Genomic DNA, 18,955 nt, shown 5'->3' with positions numbered 1-18,955 from the left:
ACGTCAGAGGGCAGGCTTTGCTTAAGCCCTCCCTCAGACGTCAGCGCTGACATCGGGGAAGACTTCCGATCGGCTATATGTGAGCGACAGGGCAGTAGGAGCAGAAGACGAGCCTCGCGGCTCGAGTTATATTTAACCCCGCGGGTGCCCCGTCGTCCCAGTTCAGCTCTCTCCTGTGCACCCCCTTGGGGCATGCACCTGGGGCGGACCTCCCCCCCGCCCCCTCCTAGGTACGCCACTGCCATGTCTAGAGGTGAGGGTGGTTGGGGGAGAAGCTAAAATGCTGGACTGTGGGATGGGAGTGGGAGAGGAAGAAGGTTAAATGCTAGACTATCCCCCTCTTTTACAAGGTGCGCTATGCTTTTTAGCGTGTGCTAAAAGCTAATGTGTGCATGTTATCCTATGGACGCATTAGCGGTTAGCGCACACATTGATTTAATGTGTGCTAAACACGCACTAAAACACTTAGTGCACCTTTGTAAAAGAGGGCCTATATGTGGGGGAGGGGGAGAAACTAAAATGCTGGGGGTGGGGGTAGTGGTAGGGGGAGAAGGTAAAATGACTGGGCTATGTGTGGGAGCAGGAGTGGGAGGGGGAAAGAAGAAGGTAAAATGCTGGACCATGTGTGTGGGCGTGCCTTAACAATTTTAGCACCGAGTAAGTGTCCCTTGAGATGAAAGAGGTTGAAAATCCCTGCTTTATACTAACGATGAATTGCAACAAAAAATACTCACTTAGCATTTTGGAGTAACCAGCAGAAGAAGGGAGGTGTTGATGCCCCTGTATAGGTCATTGGTGAGGCCGCACTTGGAATATTGTGTTCCGTTTTGGAGGTCGTATCTGGTGAAGGATAAAAAAAAGACTTGAAGCAATCCAGAGGAAGGCAATGAAAATGGTAAGAGGTTTGAACCAAAAGAAGTATGAGAAGAGACTGGAAGACCTAAATATGTTTACTCCGGAGGAGAGGAGGGACAGGTGAGATATGATATAGACGTTTAACTACTTGAAAGACATTAATATACAGCTAAATTTTTTCCAGAGAAGAAAAAATGGTAAAACTAGAGGGCATAATTTGAGGTTACAGGGAAGAAGACATAAGAGCAATGTTAGGAAATTCTTCTTCATGGATAGGGTGTTAGATGCCTGGAATGCCATCCCGAGGGAAGTGGTAGAGAGAAAAACGGTGATGGAATTCAAAAAAGCGTGGGATAAAAATAGAGGATCTTTAATTAGAAAATGAAGGATGTAAATTAAAGAACGACATGATCTGTGTCCCATGTATGGTGATTCGGTGTAGGATGGGCTGGGTTGGACAACAATGTGAACTCCACTAATATGAAACATGAGGATGTTATTGGCTGGACTTTATGGTAGTTATCCTGCAAACAATGGGATGATTGGATAGGCAGGAGTGAGCTTGGATGGCAACTTCAGCATTTGAAACCTAGGACAATACCAGACTTTTCTTTGATATCTCTGGGCCATAGACTTTAGAGACAAATTAATCTAATCATGTATTTTTTTAAATGGGTATAACTTATGGGCAGACTGGATGGACCATTCAGGTCTTTTATCTGCTGTTATTTACTATGTTACTTAAACAGAAAGCGTTATTCATAATGAACATTTTCCAGTTCTGTGCCTCTGAAAAAAAAAAAAATCTTTATTGAATAAGGTGCAAAATACATTATATATTTGCCTACATCCATTTGCAAGTGAATAACTAGCTGATATCGATGCATGCACAGCTCCCAAACTATAGAGAAGATTGTTTCCCAGTTACAGCCTGGTTAATGCGAGCATAAGGAAGTAGCATATGATTGCCAAAACAATCAGCGATTGAGCCAAGGCTACAATACAAACCCTAGGTGGTATTTCCCTTGTTTTCCAGCACCACTGTGTTATCTTTCTGCTTACATAATTCTGTTTATCATTATGAGATTGTGCTTTGGATCCAATCATTTACAGCTCAGAACAATAAAATGTGAAGGAAAAATTGGGTGCTAAAATTTAACACAAAAAGTTAGCTCTCTGTTCAGTAAGCAAATTATATGCAAACGCATTGGGAATTTATGTTGATGTTTGTTTATGTTTATTAGCATTTGATATACCATCCTGTCTTAGAGAAGTACAATTTTTAAAATCAGATACTCTAACCCCCTCTTTTACGAAACTGCGCTAGCAGTTTCTAGAGCAGAGAGCCGCGCTGAATGGCCCGCGCTGCTCCTGATGCTCATTGGAACTCTGTGAGCTTCAGGAGCAGTGCAGGCCATTCAGCGCGGCTCCTCACACTAGAAACTGCTAGCGCAGTTTTGTAGAAGAGGGGGTAAGTATTTTCCTAACTGTCCCGGTGTCAACTATGATACCTGCAGCAATGGAGGGTTAAGTGACGTGCCCAGGGTCACAAGGAGCGGTGCTGGGATCAAATTCACAACCTCAGGGTGCTGAGGCAACAGTTCTAATCACTAGGCCATTAAAAAAAATATGTGCTAGCACAAAAGAAGTGCTAAAATAGGAGTAAAATGGTGAGAGAGCCACACCACATCATAGAGCCAGTTGTTGATGGCAAACCAAAGAGATAATTTATCTCACTATGACACACTCTTACCCACTGAACCTTGATCTTTTGATTAAAATAGAATGCTGAGAGATGGTTTTTTTTTCTATCTACCTTATGGAAGTTTTACCAGATTTTATGATCATACAATCTGGACCCATAGCCCCGTACCCAGATCCGCCAGGTTCCACCCCAACCCGGCCCTGTTCTGTCCAAGGCACGCCTCATTCCACCCCAACCCCGCCAGCCAACCTTGTGCTCAGAACCACGACTGAGACATGCGCTGTGACTTTTTTTTGTGTGTGTGTTGTCCTATGGAAAAAAATAACCCCCAGAACTTTGCTACATTGAGAAATATCTTTGTTAAAAAAAAAAAAGTAAAACCATGTTTTTATCTTGCTCTGGAGACTTTCCCATGTTTATAGCTTATTTTAATTTCATGATATTTGATGTATTCTGTTTTATTTTTTGTTTGTGAGCCACTTGTTTCCTTTGAGCTTGTTAAGTTGTATATGATATTCTGGATCTACCAAGGAGAAGGTTAACTTGAATCAGTAGAATACAAATTGTTTGAATTAATTAATTATATAAATAAGCACGGCCTTTTGTAATAATACTATTTTTAGACGTGTTAATCAGCAAAGCCAGCTTTAGCATTGATTTTGTCCTGTGGGCCTGATTCTGTAAAGGGTGCCTACCTTAGGCATTGCTAGGCATCTAAATTGATAGTGCCTAGCGGCACCTAGCCAAATTCCACACCCAAGTCAAAAATTTTTAATTAGCTTAATTTAGGATTACCAGACATCCGAATTTCTCCTTTTGAGGACATGTCAGGGGGTCCGGAAGGCTTTTCAAAACCCAGCACTTTGTCTGGGTTTTGAAAAGCTTCCGATGTCGGGACGGCATCTGCGAACATGCGAATGCAATGCATGATGTTGCGTGCACATGTACAGCATCATTGTGGCACATCTGCACATGCAGGCGATGTCATCGAGGTGAACCACGTATGCGCAGATGCTGTCCCGAAGTACGAACAGGTTAAGGGGCGGGGATGGGGCGTGATGTGGGTGGAACTGGGTGGAACTGGGGGCGTGGCCATGAGTCTGGATTTTCCCAAAGGAAAATCTGGTAACCCTAGCTTAATTGCCATTTTAATTGAACATGCCATTAAAAGCTAATTTAAAAAACAATTTAATAGACATTCATTAAAGTTGCACATGGAATTCAGCATGGCGCCTAGCAATGCCTAGGTTGAGGCTAGAGGTCTGCAAGGGAACGGGGATCACGGGAATCCCGCAGGTCCCGTGGGGTTCCCGCAGGAATCCCCCCTAACCATGGGACTCCCACGGGGACCCCCATCTGGCCCATGGGACTCCCACGGGGACCCCCCCTGGCCAACGGGACTCCCACGGGGATGGAAGGCTTTGGAAACAGTGTTCGTCCATATAATATAATGGACACGTCAGCCTTAGTAAAAGAGGGAGTTTATAAGTTAATTACCTGAACAGAAAACAAAAAAAGGGTTCCACCAAAGAGATTCCACAAGGAAAACATCAGCACAAACACAAAAGAAACTGTGGAATTGGTGATCCTATCAGAAGTAATTGCTGCTTTTTATGGGGACGGGTGGGGATGGAGGTAATTCCTTGTGGGGATGGGTGGGGACGGAGAGGATCCTGACGGGGACGGGCGGGGATGGGTGAGATTTCTGTCCCCTAGCAACTCTCTAGTTGAGGCACCTACGTGCACCTACACTCAAAGTATGCGTGGTTGGGTGTGGGGAATAGGCATGGTATGACTTAAGTTGCAGTAGGTGTCTGTATGAGGTGCTGGTAAATTAGGCCAGGAAACTACCCTGGCCTAATGAACTAATGCCTAAGATTAGTATGCCTACTGACGCCTAAGTTGAATTAGGTACCCTTAAGTGTGATTCTATAAGTGATACCTAGCGGTTGATTGACAACCGTGACAAACAGTGCCTAGGAGTTAGGCGTCACTACGGGGTCCTTTTATCAAGCTGTGGTAGGGGGTTTAACATGCGTAATACCGCGCATTAAACCGCCTGCCGCTCACGCCTGCATTGAGCAGATGTTAGTTGTTTTAGCCGGCCACGGGGGTTAGCGCGTGATGAAATGTCTGACGCGCTAACCCCGCTAGCGCGGCTTGATAAAAGGACCCCTAGGTGCCATTTATATAATCAAGCCCAGTGTCTTCTGAGACTGGAGGTTTAGGTTCACCTCAAAGCCCCATGGATGGCAGCCCTATTTGCAATAAATGTGTATTCGGTACGTATTGTTGAATATAGTTATTAGCAGGGACTCATTCAAGCTGCATACAACAGAAGCATTGACGTCACATAGAATATATAGAAAATCAAAACAATAATAACACGGAGAAAAATAAACCTCAATTGTGAGAGGTTGGGACTACACAAGTGCCCAGCCCTCAACACATCATCACGGGTTTATAAAAAAACTCCGTATACAAATATATAAATAGGATTTTCATTCATTCATAGTCACATTTTTCAAAAACTTTTTTTATATATATGTAATCGCAACTATGAGTCTGTCATAAATTCGTGACCAGAACCCCAAGCTTAACTACATTAGTAATGAAGGCTACAGCTCAGTTTCAGTTGTGTAAGTATCTTCGGAGGCACAGAATGCAAAAAAAACGCAATTAAGGAAGAAATACACTCATCTGAAAAGATGAAATTTCATCTTTTCAGATGAGTGTATTTCTTCCTTAATTGCGTTTTTTTGCATTCTGTGCCTCCGAAGATACTTACACAACTGAAACTGAGCTGTAGCCTTCATTACTAATGTAGTTAAGCTTGGGGCTCTGGTCACGAATTTATGACAGACTCATAGTTGCGATTACATATATATAAAAAAAGTTTTTGAAAAATGTGACTATGAATGAATGAAAATCCTATTTATATATTTGTATACGGAGTTTTTTTATAAACCCGTGATGATGTGTTGAGGGCTGGGCACTTGTGTAGTCCCAACCTCTCACAATTGAGGTTTATTTTTCTCCGTGTTATTATTATTGTTTTGATTTTCTATATATTCTATGTGACGTCAATGCTTCTGTTGTATGCAGCTTGAATGAGTCCCTGCTAATAACTATATTCAACAATACGTACCGAATACACATTTATTGACTATTACGATTGTATCCTAGAAATCTGCTAGCCCTATTTGCAAGCCACTACAGTGCCTTCATGCTTGAGGAATCCTTCTGGTGCTGAAGAAATGGCGCTTTACGCAGTCATGATGATTACACGTCCCTAAAGCCAGCCCTTGTCATTAGTTTTGGTACAATAAGCTATAGTCTTGATGCTACTGTAAACATTGTTTTTTATCTTACATTTTTGGTCAGTCTGCATATGTAAAAAATGAAATTCCCTCCTTTATCTGGACCGTGAGAAGGGATGTGATCGATTATCATACCTTAATGAAGGATCAAATGCTGAACCATTATGGAAAAACTGGCTCCTTCACAACAAAAGTAAGAATAACTTCAACATTTTTATATGATTATAATATAAATGATATGAATATAGATCATTGTATTTCTCTGGCATATTACAGGTTTAAATGTAATAATTAATTTTTTGCCTAATAACTTAGGCCCTCTTTTACAAAGCTGCGCAGTCGACTGTCGTGCTGCAAATGCTCTGATGCCCATTCAGTTCCTATGAACGTCGGAGCATTTACCATGCTGGCCTGCGCTACAGGCTTATGTAAAAGAAGGGGTTAATTTTTGCTTGCAAAATATTAGGGCCATACATTTATTTCACTGAGCACAATTATTTCATTAACATTTTATTTAGGAAATTCTCTTGATAGGTTGCAAAATATTAGGGCCATATATTCTCTTCATTTCCCCATTTGCGACATTTGTTAATTCAGTCCATTATGAACATTGATGGGCAGAAAACCCAACAGAAAGTCTACTTCCTAATGAAGTGGGGCTCTGTTATGTACCCCATTCGTGGAGCAATGATCATTTGTGTCCTAACTGCCAATATCACATACCCAGACAGATTTATAAAAGGGTCATCTATTTATTTTAAAACATTGTGGCCTAGATTCTATAAACAGTACTACAACAAGTTGATATTTAAGAATTTTACCTCTAAGGAGGAAAAGATCTCAGATTTATATGTTTTCTCCCTATATTTTTTGTGGCATATGGTTGTCTTTCATTGATCAAAAACCTCCTTTAATTTTTTATAAATATTTTTCATATAATTTTAATCTTTTAATCTTTTTCTAATCTTAGAATGAGACAATTTTCGTAACTATAAAAGTTACTATACGACTATATAAAGTGCTGGGTGCTTAGGTGAAAGTGCTTCACCTAAGCACCCAGCACTTTCACTAGAAACTTCTACATTTACAAAGAAGCAGATAAGTAACGTTTTTTGCACTTTATATAGTCGTATAGTAACTTTTATAGTTACGAAAATTGTCTCATTCTAAGATTAGAAAAAGATAAAAAGATTAAAATTATATGAAAAATATTTATAAAAAATTAAAGGAGGTTTTTGATCAATGAAAGACAACCATATGCCACAAAAAATATAGGGAGAAAACATATATGTTCCCTATGTGGTAAAATCTGAGATCTTTTCCTCCTTAGAGGTAAAATTCTTAAATATCAACTTGTTGTAGTACTGGTTATAGTTAACGTTGATATACATCTTTCACTATCCCGTTTTGCTAGATTCTATAAAACCACAAATGACTCAGATATCATGAAAAGACAACGTATAAAATAATGAACACTTTCAATACTGGTTGATGTGTGATGTCCTATAATGTGATATAAGGAAAGCATAGGCTATTAAATAACTCAAAATGAAGGAAAAAGCCTCAGAAAAGGGGCCTCCCACCTCCACCAAAGTGGTTTATTAAAGGTGGTTGAGTTGTCAGCTCATTGGCAAAAAACCTTCAATGTAATAAAAGCCTTGTGCTGTACTTCACTAATGAAAAACAAAAGATAGAAGAAAGACTTTTCAACTTATCTTCAGTGGCCAGCGTTTCACAAATCAGCTACCTCAGGGTGTATCCCGACCGATCAGACCTCTCTCAAATGGGACGCCAAAAACCGTCTCACACATCTGAAAATCTGAGACGGTTTTTGTGAATAGGATGTGTTTTCCTTTTTTTCTTTATTGAAATTCACTCATTAGAATCTTGGATCTTGTCAATATGGGACTTTAAATATTGATTAAGTGAATAATTTTACTTTTTTAAAAATGTTGCTCCAACAGCTAAGACCTTAGGTCTCATGTATAGGAATTGTTTCCTTTGATACTGAGTCTGTCTAGAAACAAAAGGATAGACATATATTTTGCTGACTTAAAAAGGAACTTAGCGTTTAGAAAAATATAACTTCAAAATCTCCTTCTTGACAACACTTAGAGATTACTTCCTGAGTAGTCTCAAAAAATTGAGAAACATCAAGGCTGTCAGGAGAGGATATTTCATTAGCATTTCCTTCTTCTTGAACAACTTTAGAACCTCTGGGTACTTAATATATATTCACAACTGATAAAGCTTCACATGGAGGATATTGCAAAATCTTTCTGTTAAACTTATAATGAAAGCTAAGAAATTTGATCACGTGACACCTCTCCTTAAGAAAGCGCATTGGCTTCCAGTAGCTCACCGTATAATGTACAAACTAAATCTGCTTACTTTCAAATCTTTGCTATACAAAACTCCTGCTTTTATTCATAAATTACTGATTCCCTACACCTCAACTAGATTATTGAGGTCAAATGATCAACATTTACTAATAATTCCCTCACTTAAAATTATTAATACACAGCGGCAATTCATTTTTTCTGTCACAGCCCCTCAAACATGGAATTCACTCCCTATCTATTTAAGGGAAGAATGCAATTTAGACAGATTTAAGAGCAAATTAAAAAGCTTTCTTTTTAAGGATGCATTTGATAATTAGAAAACCTGATTAGGAGCCTTATTTCAATTCCACTTCATAACTTCTCTGAAGTACATGGATCTTTCCATTCCCATTGTTTTTCCCATAAGTGTCTTATTTACTATCAACAACTTGTATTTCTCTTCCCCTTTTTTCCTTTTGTTTTAATTTGTTTGTAAGGTTAGTCTTTAAAATATCTTATAAGATTTAGTTTTTGTCGTGTGTTTTATTGTCCCCTAAAAATCTGTAATTTTATTGATGTGTACATCGCTTAGAATTTTGAATAAGCGATCAATCAAATTTATATTAAACTTGAAACTGTTTAACAACTCCAAAGGTGCTAAATAATATGTTACTGGAAAAATAAGAAATCTTAAATTCTTAGCTTGAAAAACGTTCTCCACCATCTCTAATTTAATATGAATTGTCAAGTTGTCCTTTATATTGGAGGAAACAGCAAATTGCTCATGTTGATGTAATCTACACCAGGGCTGCCCAAGTCCGGTCCTCGAGATCTACTGGCAGGCCAGGTTTTCAGGATATCCACAATGAACATTCCTGAGAGATTTGCCTGCACTGCCTTCTTGGTATGCAAATCTCTCTCATGCATATTCATTGTGCATATCCTGAAAACCTGGCCTGCCAGTAGATCTCGAGGACCGGACTTGGGCAGCCCTGCCCTAGAGGAAAGGAGGGACAGGGGAGATATGATTCAGACGTTCAGAAACTTGAAAGGTATTAACATAGAACAAAATCTTTTCCAGAGAAAGGAAAATGGTAAAACCAGAGGACATAATTTGAGGTTGAGGAGTGGTAGACTCAAAAGCAATGTAAGGAAATTCTTCTTTACGGAGAGGGTGGTGGATGCCTAGAATGCGCTTCCGAGAAAGGTGGTAGAGAGGAAAACGGTGACAGAGTTAAAAAAAGCGTGGGATGAACACAAAGGATCTAGAATCAAAAAATAATAGTAAATATTGAAGGACTAAGGCCAGTACTGGGCAGACTTGCACAGTCTGTGTCTGTATATGGCCTTCTGGTTGAGGATGGGCTGGGGAGGGCTTCATGCATGGGAGGGTGTAGATGGGCTGGAGTGAGCTTTGACGGAGACTTCAGTAGTTGGAACCCAAGCACAGTACTGGGTAGAGCTTTGGATTCTTGCCTAGAAATAGCTAAGAAGAAAAATAAATAAATAAATTGAATCAGGTTGGGCAGACTGGATGGATCATTTGGGTCTTTGTCTGCCATCATCTACTATGTTACTATGTTACTATGAATAAGCCAGACAACTGTGGTTAGGATAATTCATGATGATCTGAAATTAAAGTGTCTTAAAAAGCATTGTGCCCAAGAGTTAACTTTACACAACAAAGGCACACACCTGAAACAGTGCAAGCAGCTTTTGACCAAATACCCAGAGCACAGCATCAGCTCCATCTGGTTTACAGATGGAAAGATATTTACAGTAGCTTCACTGATTAACACACAAAATGATTGCTTGTACATACCTTCAACAACACTTAAGCATGAGATTAATGCCAAACACCTACTAAGGACCCGCCTCACCTTCAGCTAATCGGTCATAGTCTCTGTCGCAATCTTAAAACCCAGATTCACAGATCTGTTCTTCATTAATCCTGGGGTTAAGATCAATGGTGCATACTACTGAGATGTCCTCTTGATGCAGAAGCTGTTGCCAGTGATCATTCACATGTCTGGAGACTACTTTATCTTCTAACAGGACAATGCCCCAGCACATAAGACAAAGGACACCGTAGAACTTCTACATTGGGAGAACCCAGACTTCATTGATCCAGACCTCTAGCCTGTGGATTCAGCAGTCCTAAACCCAGTTGACTACCAGATCCGGGGCTGATACAGGAATACATCTACCAGACAGTGATATCTGACTTTGAAGACCTTAAACAGCACCTCATCTCTGTTTGGGCTGAGCTGAAGCAGAGTATCTTTGACAAGTCCATAGATCAGTGGCAGCCAAGGCGGAGAGCATGTCTTCGTTCAAAGGGATGTACCACCCATCTGGGCAGCAGCAGATGGGCAGTGTTGGAAGGGGAGGATTGCGTTTGATGCGACAACGGCAACAACATTGAATTTAAACTGCACAGAAGAAAGGCCTAGCAATCTACTTCTGTGTTCTGCCACAAAAACTTGATGATGTTCATCAAGTTGCTAGGATTCGACCATGAGTTGATGACACCTATCACAGCGCTGAAATTATTAGTGCCCAGTTATTGAAGCTAAGTGTGTCATTAAACAAATTGTGCACACAAATTGTGTGTGCACCCATATGCAATTTTGAGTGCCATATATAGAATTAGGGTGATAAGTCTTATCGGTGTTAATTAAAATTTGCATGCACATTTGAAGGCACCGGAGTCCACACAAAAATTTTACGTGTGGATCAAAAAAGTGGTGCAGCCATAGGATGGGAATGGGTGGATCTGGGACATTCCTAGAATTTGCACACAGTTTTATAGAATAAGGAAGCTCTGGAATGAGGGTCATAGGATGAAAGTGAAAGGCGAGAGATTCAGAAGTAACCTAAGGAAATAACTTCTTCACAGAAAGTGTTGTGAATTTGTGAAACAGTTTCCTGGTGGAAGCGGTGGAGACAAAAACGGTGTCTGAATTCAAGTAAGCTTGGGACAAGGGACAGGGAAGAATAGATGGCACGGATGGGCAGACCAGATAGGCCCTATGGTCTATATCTGCCTTCTTTGTTTCTATGAGTCTGAAGAATCAAACGTAAGTTAATTTACATATATGAGGGAAGCCACTGCTTGCATGAAATGTTGCTACTCTTTGGAATTCTAGAATCTTGCTACTCTTTGGGGTTCTGGAATCTTGCTTACACTGAGATAATGGAATATTGCTACTCCTTGGGTTTTGGCCAGGTACTAGTGACCTGGATTGGCTACTGTGAGAACGAGCTACTGGGCTTGATGAACCACTGGTCTGACCCAGTAAGGCTATTCTTATGTTCTTATGTTCTGAGCACATTCATTTGGGAAATCCGAAAACCTGAGGTTGGACACCCCTAGTATAAAAACTCCCCAGGACAAAATGAACCCGTATGCCCTATCCTGTCCACCCATCCATACTAACTGCTCAGATCCATCATCTCCACCTTGCCCTCAATTTATTAACCAAGCACAGCAAAACTTGCAACAATCCCTACCCCCCGATGAATACAGGCACCACTATCCTTCATAGATGTCCCCTTCAGCTGACATCGTGCTTACTATTAAAGAAAACTGCTATTGCTATACGCCTTTCAGCGCTATAGAATTGATATATAGTAGTAACTGTGTGGCTGAGAAGTTGGACTGGTTAAAACAGTGTGCCCTCCCCCCCCCCATATAATTTATCTGGGCACTATCCGCTTCAACCAGTTCTCATACTGAAGTGTTTTTTTGCCAGTATGGCCCCTGCTTCAAATATAGTGATCACTGCAAAAGCTAATCCAAACACAGTAGGAAAATAAGATCCCAAACTGGACCGTGTGGCCTTGTACATGAAAGCGGAGACAAAGTGTACTATTTCCTTGAGTTCTGTTCCTTCAGTAAATGCATTGAGAACCATTTTTTTTTTCTTCCTGTCCAGACTACCAGTCCAAGAATCTTTGTTGCTTAGTAGTGTTGTCTTGTTGGAAGCATTATTACTGGCACCCATAGTAACCTGGCATTGTTTGCTAGTAGGCTAACACAATCACTCTAAATCTAATTATTTGAAATGTCACAGCGCTCGAAAAGCTGAATACCACAATGACAGAAATAAGAGAACATAGTGATTTGCTCCTTAGTGATTTGCCCCTGTATCACTCCATGGTGCGACCTTATCTGGAGTATTGCGTTCAATTCTGGTCTCCTTATCTCAAGAAAGATATAGGGGCACTAGAAAAGGTTCAAAGAAGAGCGACCAAGATGGTAAAAGGGATGGAACTCCTTTCGTATGAGTAAAGACCCAAACGGTTAGGACTCTTCAGCTTGGTAAAGAGACAGTTGAGGGGAGTTATAATTTAAGGGGCTCATAATCGAAAGAGAAAAACGTCCAAAAACTGGCCTAAGTAAGCACTTGGATGAACATTGTCAAAATACCTCCAAGTGCCGATAATAAAAATGGGTTTTGGACGTATTTCTAAACGACCTAGACCTTCATAGTGCTGCTGAAAGACCAAAGTTAAATGGGGTGTTTCAGGAGGAGTGTCGAGGGCGGAAGTTGGGCGGGACATGGCCGGCTTAGACTTAGTCGTACAGCATGCATAACCGAAAGTTATACAGCCCAGGATCGACGGAAATTGGACATTGTGACTTAGACCATCTAAAACATGGTCTAAGTCACAAAAACCCACCTAAAGTCACCAGATAACACTGCAAACACATAAAACAGACCCCCACATACTACTCCAATGATCACCGACCCCCCCCACCCCCATAAAAATATTAATCACACCTTTAAAATTCAGCCTCCAGACCATCATCACCTGGCAGCCTGGCATAGGAAAGCCTAGTCGTCTAGCACAGAGGCGGCTTAAACCTTCTTGAGGATGGGTTAGGGACTCATGGAAAGGAGGACCCATGCCCATAAGCCCCTGTAATCACTGCATTGATACTTAAACATGTGCACTCCCCTATACACCCCCAAAACCTTTTTTTACTGGCATATAAGTGGCTCCTACAGCCATAAGGGCTATTAGGGTGGTAGATAAGTGGGACTAGGGGATTCTGGAGGTGGTTTGGGGGGCTCACCATGACTTATAAGGGAGCTGTAGTGAGGAGAAGACATGGCACCCTTTTTGTGAAGTTCACAGCAGTGCCCTGTAAGGTACCCCTCTATTTAGGAGGCATGTCTGGGTGTTCAGTCCATCACTTTGCAGACCTCTCCCACGTCCAATATGGCTTGTTCTAGGCGTTTTTGACTTGGACAAAAAGTTGGACGAAAATGTGGTATAAAGATAGACGATTTAGAGACTTGGACGATCAGATCGGCAGGAGATATAGTTAGACGATTTTCGAAACAAAAAAAAATTTGGACATATTTTTCGAAAATGTGTCCTAGGTTGTTTTTTTACTTAGGACGACTTGCGACTTGGATGAAAACGGACTTAGACGTTCCTTTCGATTATGCCTCTCCACGTCTACAAAATTCTGAGTGGAATGGGTACAAGTGGATCGATTTTTCACTCCGTCAAAAATTACAAAGACTAGGGGGGACACTCGATGAAGTTACAGGGAAATACTTTTTAAACCAATAGGAGGAAATTTTTTTTCACTCAGAGAATAGTTAAGTTCTGGAACGCATTGCCAGAGGATGTGGTAAGAGCGTATAGCGCAACTGGTTGTAAGTAAGGTTTGGACAAGTTCCTGGAGGAAAAGTCCATAGTCTGTTATTGAGAAAGACATGGGGGAAGCCACTGCTTGCCCTGGATCGGTAGCATGGAATGTTGTTACTCCTTGGGTTTTGGCCAGGTACTAGTGACCTGGATTGGCCACTGTGAGAACGGGCTATTGTGCTTGATGGACCATTGGCCTGTCCCATTAAGGCTATTCTTATGTTCTTAACTAATTTGTTATGAAAAACTATGTAAATTCTGTTCCAAAGAGCCAAAATTATTTAGTGTGTGCTGTGCCTATATTGTGCCCGGATAGGGCTTTAAACTAGGTAAGTTGGGGGAGGGTACCCACTCACTATAGTATCCATACTATAAACGATACTTTAGGAGTCACACTAACTTGGAAGGGAATCTCTTCACAGGGACTTAACAAACATAAGGTATGGATGGCTATGTATGTTAATGCACACAGTTTGGGCAATAAAATTCTGGAATTGGAGACTGAAATAATGAACGCTGACCTAGACGTGGTGGCAATATCCGAGACCTGGTTCACGGACTCGCATGGGTGGGATATGGTTATACCAGGCTACAACCTACTTCGTCGTGACAGAAAGGGCAAGTTAGGAGGAGGGGTAGCACTATACACTAAAGAAAACATCAAAACTACCAGAATCATGGATGTTAGATACACCGGGGAATCCCTCTGGGTGAACCTAGCCAGAGGGAACGAAAAATGCCTGTACCTTGGTGTGATATATAGACCTCCAAGACAACAGGAAGACAAGGATATAGAATTGATCGAAGACATAGAGAACATCACTTTGCGTGGGGACTTCAACATGCCTGATGCAGATTGGAACACACTTTCCGCGACTACCTGTGGCAGCAGAAGAATATTAACCTCTATAAAGGGTGCACGACTCAAACAAATGGTATTGGAGCCTTCTAGAGACCAGGCGATACTGGACTTGGTACTCACCAATGGAGACAGCGTCTCGGAGGTTTTGGTAGGCGATACACAGGCCTCCAGTGACCATAACATGGTATGTCTTAACCTCAAGAAAGGTTTCTCTAGATCAAACACAACGACGAGGGTCCTCAACTTTCGAGGCGCAGACTTCGAACGCATGGGAGATTTTGTTTATCGGAAGCTGCAACTCTGAAATCCACCCTGCACGAAGCAACTAACCGCTATATAAAAACAGTAAGCAAACGTCGGAGAAACAAAAGACCCCAGTGGTTCAATACAGAGATTTCAGACTTCGTTAAAGAGAAGAAAAAAGCATTAATTGCCTACAAACATTTAGGAAAAGGGGAGGCAAAAGAAGACTATCTGGACAGGTCTAAAGCTGTCAAAAAGGCAGTCAGAGAGGCCAAGCTTCAAATAGAGGAGAATCTAGCGAGGAACATTAAGAAAGGGGATAAATCCTTCTTCAGGTATATTAGTGACAGGAAAAGAAACACAGATGGGATAGAACGCCTTAGGCAATCGGACGGGAATTATGCAGAATCAGATTCCAATAAGGCCGAACTACTAAATGAATACTTCTGCTCAGCCTTTACCTGTGGGCGCCGGGATCCGGTCCACAGTTACAGACAAGGAAAAGCCAGAAAGACCCATTTCAAGATTTCGAGTTTACACCCAGTAGTGTCTACTGCGAACTATCAAGACTCAAAGTAAACAAAGCCATGGGACCGGACAACCTACACCCCAGGGTGCTCAGAGAGTTGTGTGATGTCCTGGCGGAACCATTATCCGAGCTCTTCAATCTTTCCCTAAGCACGGGAAGAGTCCCCTTGGACTGGAAAACAGCTAACGTTATTCCACTCCACAAAAAGGGCTGCAGGACAGAGACGGCGAATTATAGACCGGTGAGTCTCACATCCATAGTGAGCAAGCTCATGGAAACACTGATCAAACAGAAACTTAATTCAATCCAGGACTTGAGGGGTGATCATTAGTGAGGACATGAAGGTTGCCAATCAAGTGGAGAAGGCTTCCTCCAGGGCAAGACAAATGATGGGGTGTATCCGCAGAGGTTTCGTCAGCAGGAGACCTGAAGTTATGATGCTGTTGTACAGAGCCATGGTGAGGCCTCACTTGGAGTACTGTGTTCAGTTTTGGAAACCACACTACCGAAAGGACGTGCTGAGGATCGAGTCAGTTCAGCGAACGGTCACCAGGATGGTCATGGGGCTCAAGAATCTCACGTATGAAGAAAGATTTAAAAAATTGCGGCTGTACTCACTTGAGAAAAGAAGAGAACGGGGAGATATGATTGAAACATATAAGTACATCACGGGACATATCGAGTCAGAAGATGATATCTTCTGGCTCATGGGACCCTCGACCACCAGAGGGCATCCGCTGAAAATCAGGGGAGGGAAGTTTCATGGCGACTCCAGGAAGTACTTCTTCACCGAAAGAGTAGTGGATCATTGGAACAGACTCCCACTTCAGGTGATAAAGACCAGCAGCGTGACAGATTTTAAGAGAAAATGGGATACTCACATGGGATCTTTAAGGGAGTAAATTCAGGGGAGGGGATACTTGGAATGGGCAGACTTGGTGGGCTATAGCCCTTTTCTGCTGCTTTTTTCTTATGTTTCTATGTTTCTAATCTACGTGATCCCCCACCAACACAGATTTACCAAGGGCAGGTCCTGCCAATCAAATCTGATTAGCTTCTTTGACTGGGTAACAAGAAAACTGGATGCTGGGGAGTCCCTGGACGTCGTGTATTTGGACTTTAGTAAAGCTTTTGATAGCGTCCCACACCACAGGTTATTGAACAAGCTGAAGTCGCTGGGATTAGGGGAAACACTAACTGCATGGGTTAAGGATTGGCAAAGCAGTAGGCTGCAGAGGGTGGTGGTAAACAGTACCCCCTCCAAAACGTCAGAAGTGACCAATGGAGTGCCGCAGGGCTCGGTCTTGGGCCCGATCCTCTTCAACATATTCATAGGAGATCTGACCCAAGGGCTCAGGGGGAAAATGTCATTGTTCGCCGATGACGCCAAACTGTGCAACATAGTAGATAAAAGCACTTTGCCAGACAGTATGTTGTGGGACCTACTACTATTGGAACACTGGTCATCGACTTGGCAACTAAGCTTCAATGCTAAAAAATGTAAAGTAATGCACTTGGGTAACAGAAATCTGTGCAGAACTTACACACTAAATGGTGAAACCATAGCTAGGACTACGGCAGAATGTGATTTAGGAGTGATCATTAGTGATGACATGAAAACTGCCAGTCAAGTGGAAAAGGCTTCCTCCAAGGCAAGACAAATGATGGGTTGTAGCCGTAGAGGTTTTGTCAGCAGGATGCCCGAAGTCATAATACTGTTGTACAGATCCATGGTGAGACCTCACTTGGAATATTGTGTACAATTCTGGAGACCACATTACCGGAAAGATGTGCTGAGAATTAAGTCGGTTCAGCGAATGGCCACCAGGATGGTCTTGGGGCTCAAGGATCTCTCGTATGAGGAAAGGCTGAATAAATTGCAGCTGTACTCACTTGAGGAACGAAGAGAAAAAGGAGACAAGATTGAGATGTTCAAATATATCACGGGCCGTATCGAGGTGGAAGATGAAATCTTCCTTCTTAAAGGACCCTCGTCCACAAGAGGGCATCCGCTGAAAATCAGCGGAGGAAAATTTCATGGTGACTGCAGAAAGTATTTCTTCACCGAAAGGATCATTGGAATGAACTCCCGCTGCAGGTGATTGAGGCCAGCAGCGTGTCAGATTTTAAAATTAAATGGGATATTCATGTGGGATCTCTAAGGGGGTAAAGTCAGGGGGGTGGGTCATTAGAGTGGGCAGACTTGATGGGCTGTGGCTCTTTTCTGCCGTCATTTTCTATGTTTCTATGTTTCTGTTCATATTTTTAAACATTATCCCCCCTCTTTTACTAAGTTGTGCTAACCGATTAGCATGCGCTAAATGCTAATGCATCCATAGACTAACATGCACGCGTTAGCGTTTAGTGCGTGCTAATTCGATTAGTGTGCACTAATTGGTTAGCGCACCTTAGTAAAAGAGGGCCTATGTTTCAGTTTTTGCAGAGATACTCAGTAATGAGAGAAAATCTTATTCCTATTTGTTTGGACATTGAACATAAAAATTGATGGTGTAAAGGCGGGGTGGGGGTTATTTTCCTTGACAGGAGGTTTAGAGTTTCTTAAAAATTGTACTTGCCCCAAAGTTTCGTAAAAATAGTACTTTTATAACTGGTTGTCTATAGGGCTCATTCTCAAAGCACTTAGACTTAACAAAGTTTCATAAGTTACCATGGGACTCATTTTCAAAAGAGAAAAATGTCCAAAAATTGGCTTTTGGATGTTTTATTTGCTAAAACGTCCAAATTGCCATTTTCAAAACACAATTTTTCAACAGTTTTCTATGTTGTTTGTTTGAAGTGCTTTTAAATCTCAAGGGGGTGTTTTTTTGGGTGGGATTAGGGTGGAACATTGCAGAAAACGTCCAGGGCATAACTTGGATAGCTGAGGCTAGACCTGTTTCAGTAATGAAGAAGTGCCAAAAAAGTGACCAACCTGACCAAATGACTGTTGAAGGCATGAAGTCATGGCCCCCCTTTACTCCTCAGTGCTTTCCGACCTCTGACCCCCAAAGATGTGAATGAAACAATACATACACAGAAACAGAAGAACAAAATCCACCGCAGGCAAGGTCCAACACAATGAAACAGTGATGGAGACAAACAAACTGGATGGCAAGAGTCAAGTTCAATTGCCTTTATTGTGGAAACCAATGGATGACATTGAAAAGACTCGGACATGAATCGTGTTTCGGCCCCTGAGGCCTGCATCAGGAGTGTAAATGCTATGCTGGTTTCACATATTGGTATTGTGCCCGAGCTAAAATAGAATCCTTAATAACTGGGAATATCGTGGATATTTTAATGAATTTGAATGCTGACATGTACGCAGCAAACACTCAGTAGTGCTCGCAATTTGTAATGTCATTCATTGGTTTCCGCAATAAAGGCAATTGAAGTTGACTCTTGCCATCCCGTTTCTTTGTCTCCGTCGCCTCACTTACATCCCAGTAGTTG

The 18,955-nt window shown here is 41.7% G+C and overlaps 1 protein-coding gene across 1 annotated transcript in view; it reads left to right on the top strand.

Annotated features, from left to right (window-relative positions):
• The window catches only part of TTLL8 (tubulin tyrosine ligase like 8), a 158,604-nt gene that overhangs the window by 63,758 nt on the left and 75,891 nt on the right, over positions 1 to 18,955 (top strand). Inside the window, exon 7 of the mRNA XM_033958962.1 lies at positions 5,945 to 6,073. Coding sequence (XP_033814853.1) covers positions 5,945 to 6,073 — 129 coding nt within the window. The remainder of the gene's footprint in view (positions 1 to 5,944; positions 6,074 to 18,955) is intronic.

The sequence above is a fragment of the Geotrypetes seraphini genome, chromosome 9 (assembly GCF_902459505.1).
Source record: "Geotrypetes seraphini chromosome 9, aGeoSer1.1, whole genome shotgun sequence".
NCBI lineage: Eukaryota > Metazoa > Chordata > Amphibia > Gymnophiona > Dermophiidae > Geotrypetes > Geotrypetes seraphini.
The sequence above is the reverse complement of the archived record's forward strand: the minus strand, read 5'-3'. Positions and strand labels throughout refer to the sequence as shown.